Source organism: Octodon degus, unplaced genomic scaffold, assembly GCF_000260255.1.
Source record: "Octodon degus isolate 3935 unplaced genomic scaffold, OctDeg1.0 scaffold00015, whole genome shotgun sequence".
NCBI classification, from domain to species: Eukaryota; Metazoa; Chordata; class Mammalia; order Rodentia; family Octodontidae; genus Octodon; species Octodon degus.
This window is the reverse complement of record NW_004524591.1, coordinates 13,051,153-13,056,193: the sequence shown is the minus strand read 5'-3', so window position 1 is coordinate 13,056,193 and position 5,041 is coordinate 13,051,153. Positions and strand designations below refer to the sequence as shown.

The window sequence follows — 5,041 nt, the reverse complement described above, 5'->3', positions numbered from 1 at the left end:
GGACCATGCTGTGCCTGGGCTGGGACTGGTCCCGCCGGCGCAGGTTAGCAGGAAGCTCTCCACACACTCACCAGACCTGGGCTAGGACTCTTTCCGTCTTTATTTACTCTGAGTTTTTACTACTTATTTTTAGAGAAATACTAAAAGGTGCTTTTGGGAAAAAAAAAAAAAAAAATCAAGCAAATAGGTAATGATTTTCCTTACAGAAGCTTCTTTTCATCTTTCTGCTCTTCAGAGCTAGGTGAAGCAAACGGGTTCTGAGATAATCCAAAACTTGTGTTCCTGGTAGTTGAAACTTTAGAATCAAAAGAATTGAAAGATGGCTTCTCTCGATCTCTACTGCCACCCCATGGTGTGGATTTGAAGAAACTGGATGGCTGGATGATACTAGAATATTTCTGACTGGTGGCATTTCCTTCACTCCTGTTACTGCCTAAAATAATAAAGTAAAAGTACAATTTTATTGATAATTTCTTTTAAATCTTAAAGTTCATTATATAGTCCTATTAAGTCCAGAAATTATACAAGGCTTAAAAAGCATGTTTCTACCAAGTTAAAATAACCTCTTCATTTCTACTTTATATTGTTAGGCACAATGTCAACAAATCACATAATAAAAAATTTTATTTTTTAAAATCACATAATATGTTTTTTTTTTTATAGAGTCATAGAACCATTAATCCGTAGAAAAATAAAAATATATTACCTTAGCTGACGTAAGTTCATTAAAGAAACAACTGCTTGATAGTAAAATGGATACAGAACATTTTAAATTATAAACTCTTTCAGGATAAAGAGATAATATAATTCTTTGTTCCTAACTGGGCCCTATATAGCAGTAAATGCTTTAAAAAAATGGACCATGAATTAAGCAGCAAGATTAAATTTTACCTTCTGTCTTTGAGTAGATATTTAAGTTTATTTGCTTCAGTCTTCCCTCTGATAACATCTACATGTTGTCATAGATTACAGAGGTAGTTGATACGTGAACATAGTATATGAAGTCTTAATAGATTTCTAATACTTTAAAAATATCAAAATGATCCAAAAAGACTTTCCTGTCTGTGTTGTCTTCAAACTTTTCACTTCTTAGGTAGGACTAAGATTAAAGGTAATTCATCTTGTTTCTGATTTAGACAAGAGCTATGCCCAACTATGAAAGTTTATCCCCAACTCTAAGCTACTTGATAATCTCAAAAGGGAGAAGACTGCTGGGCCATATCCCTGAAGCAGGAATTCATGAAATTCCAAATCCTTACAACTGTAGAAACTCACTACCTTCTTCTATGTTGCATTTGGCCTTCACAGTTTTTGACCTTGTTGTTTTTGGAACCTAACTATGTTTTTTCATGTACAAGTTTTTTTGTTTTGTTTTGTTTTGTTTTGTATTTTAGGGAAGGGCCTACAGGGTGTTCAGGGTCTCACTACTAGATCGGACTCATAGTGATCCGCCTCTTTACAGCCTCCCAAGAGCTGGAATTACAGGCACATGCCATCATGCCCAGTCTCCAATCACTGTCTCAGTGTGCCCTGGGGGCGGGGCCGGCACAGCAGGGGATCGAACTCCAGTCCCTGTGCCTGTTTGCAGGCACTTTAATCCGCTGAGCTATTTGGCTGGCCCTCATATACCAAGTTTTATTTACAATCTTTTCATGCATAAATCTATCCAGTCAATGTTTAACTTCTGATAATGACATTTACAACAAGTGTCTAAGGACTGTCAAATATTATGTTTGTTGTCAAATATTTGTTTTGCTAACCCTGAAAACATTCATGGGTATCAGATTCTGAGTCCAACTTTTTTTTTTTGAGTCAAGGTCTTGCTATGTAGTCTAGGCTGGCCCTGAACTCATAGCAATCCTGCTGCCTCAGCAGCCTCCCAAGTGCTGGGACTACAGGTTTGAGCCACCATGCCTGGCTAAGTCCTAATTTTTGGTTTGAATATTTCACTTAAGCAACTATAGATGCACAAAAGGCCCATCTTCTACAAGTGTAGACATGAGACCACCATGCAATTCAATGGTCAGATGAATAGTTCTGAGAGAGAAGGGAAAAGGGACAGAACCCCATGGTACCTTAAAGTGCTAAGTCGCAATCCTAGAAAAATAAAACCTAATTATTTACCTGATCTTTAAATCTTTGTGTTGTCATTTCTTTCAGGTTTGATTTGTTTTCTCCTTGAAGATGAATGCTTTGGTAATGTCCTAGGCTCATGGACATTGAGATCTGTTGTACCCAGATCTCTTTCCACTGTAACCCACAACCTGGGCATCCTATCCTCCCAAAGTTACCCCAAAATTTTAAAGTATGTGTATTTTCCTGTGATAATATTGGGAAGCCACATCCTGAGGCTTCCCAATGACTGAAGTGAGGTCCAGTCAGTCAATGTAAGGAACTGGCAACACACCTGGACTCTTTTGTGTATCTGACAAAAGATTCAGACACATGTCGGTCATCATACAGTGTATAGGCAGAGTTTATTGCAAACAGATTTCCAGAGAGCTGGAGAGAGAATTTAGCTTCAAGCATGAAGGTGTAGGCATCAAGACTGCAGCTGTATTGAATGTTATATGACTAACTAGATCTTTCAAAAAGTATCTTTCTTTCAGAAGTAGGTCCTGCTTAGTTGTTCAGTAAATGTTTCCATTTGGTTTGAGACACTGAAGTTTTTCCAATGCCTAGCCTGACCATGTATAATTCCTAGCCCTTATCAGCATGCTCAGAGGATGTTAGATTCTCTTGGGTTGAATTTTGAAACAATATGCTTGTGTGGATTTTATCTATAGCTAATGACTAAGATGGTGAAGGGGAAAAAAAAAAAAATCTCATCTTTGGTTTTATAATAGTCCCCAGCTACCTGTCTCTAGGTCTACTAATGACTTTCTGCCCAACACTTCTCTTCTTACAAGATGGGATCCTAAAATTATTTTGGACACTCTGTCATTCTGGCTACTTGCTGAGTGTTGAGGACAGGGAGTCAGGGTCCCCACGCTTGCTGACTATAGGCCTAGAGCATCAGTCAAGTTTCCTAAAGCTGGATCAGGAGGACACAGGATCATACAGAAGTGGATGGAAGAGGGAAGAAATAAGGTTTAGGAGACCACTGGTGAGACATGGCCCAAATAAAAGATCAGAAGAACAAAAATCATAATAGTTATGAGCATTTTCCCCAAGTCCATCAGAAGCAAAAGATAAAACACAGTCACAGGAGGGCACAGGGAATGAATAGGCATCACAAGATGAGCCCATATCCTCTGGAAGCACAAATGAGCAGAAGCATAATTATAATAAAGGTTCTGATTAAGAGGAGAATATACAATGTGTATGCAGCCTTCAGTTGGAAGGCAGGCAGGGATGATGTGGTATTTACTTAACTGAAATTTGTGTGAATCGGAATTTCAAATCTCCCAGAGGTTGGCTTTTCCAGGTTGATATGGTCTTGGAAGGGGCCTGTCCTGAATCAGCAATTTCTGAAACCTTGATAGCTGTTTGAAAAGGGGAAAAGTACCAAGCAAGATCCTTCTATAGAGGAATTAGTAATTAATAATAGAGAATAAAATAAAAATGGTGGTGTAAAGACTGGCAGCAAAATACAGCCTGACTGGGACTTGGAATTGAAATACCTGGAAAATAACTTAGTATGGAAAAAAAGAAGCAGATATCCAGAAATTAAGGTAAAGCTGAAAACTAAAACTACAGTGAAACTGAACATGATGTTGAAAAAGGAAACAGTCTAGAATGTAAACCTCGGCTCCTAGGGGGAGAGAAGCCTGTCTCCACAAACAAAGGTAAACCAAGGGACTGAACCAACGGTGACAGCATAAAGAAAAGCCCAAGGCTACTGTAAACCGTAAAAACACTGTGGGGTTTTATGCTGAACACAGCTCCTTTCACATAGCAGGCTAGAGTTGGAAAAGATTCACACTGCAGCTTCCACCATATTTGAGTGATAAATAAGAAATCACTCTGGGAAGGTGCTATTAAAACTGAGCTATCTGAAGAATCAAAGGCCACCAAACTACGTTTCAGGATTTCTGAGGTTATCCTATTAGTCACTGGGAGGAAGATGGCCATAAGAGACAGTCAGAGAGAAGACATAGGCTAAAAACATAGACCCTCTGAGGAGTTTAAGCTCACACCTGGAATGACCCAGGGGACTAGCCCTCTGCGGTAAGAAGCCATGATGGTTCTGTGTGGCCTTTGGAGAAAGCTAGATCTCAAAGTGCTGGCATTAAGTCCAATGTACTGCTTGACCACCCTACATCACTACCTATATCAACTTAAGAGTTCAGTGGTCTGTTTGCTTTCCCCATCTGCTAATGTAATTAGGGATAAGCCTCAACGTGAATGGTTGCCACACCCTGGGGCATACAGATAGAAAGCCCTCTGGAGTAGGGGAGCACTTCATTGGTCATAAAGCTAGATGCAAAAAGAAGAGACTTGGGCACTCAAAGGGAGCCCTATTCACACCAGCTAGTGTGAACAAAGCCCTAGGCAGAGGAGCTGGGAGGAGCTGATGTGAATAAAGCCCTAGGCAGATATCACTGACTGACTATATCAGAAGGAAAGGCAAGGCAGGACTCAGGATTCACAAACAAAAATGAATGTGAAAACAAATCAGGGTTTAGTAGTGGCTCATGACCACCTCCCATCCCAATATCTGGTAGATTCCATTATTGTAGATCCTAGAAAGAAACCACTCATTCAAACACAGAGGAAATTTTTTGACTTGTATCTTTTTTTCATTGGTTTTTTTTTTTTTTTTTTGTTTTTTGTTTTTTGTTTTGCGGGGGGGTGGGGAGGAGTTGTGGTTTTCTTTTCTAAATTTATTCTTTTTAAATTTACTTTCTTTTTTCCTTTTTTCTTTGTTGCTTTGCTACTTGTATCTAATTCAATTTTTTAACTCATTAATTGGATTCCTAATCTCACTTCTTTCTCAACTTCCTTTTATTTTTCAGATTTCACTTCTTTAATTTCCCCCTTCTTCACCACCATTATCATTAGTACTATTAAGTTCTATTAACCTTTATTTAGCTGTACA

The 5,041-nt window shown here is 38.8% G+C and overlaps 1 protein-coding gene across 1 annotated transcript in view; it reads right to left on the bottom strand.

The window, feature by feature from the left end:
• Nucleotides 1-5,041, bottom strand: part of Nupl2 (nucleoporin like 2) — a 46,044-nt gene that overhangs the window by 33,389 nt on the left and 7,614 nt on the right. The window contains exon 2 of the mRNA XM_023709851.1: nt 204-433. Within this exon, the coding sequence (XP_023565619.1) occupies nt 204-433 (230 nt within the window). The remainder of the gene's footprint in view (nt 1-203; nt 434-5,041) is intronic.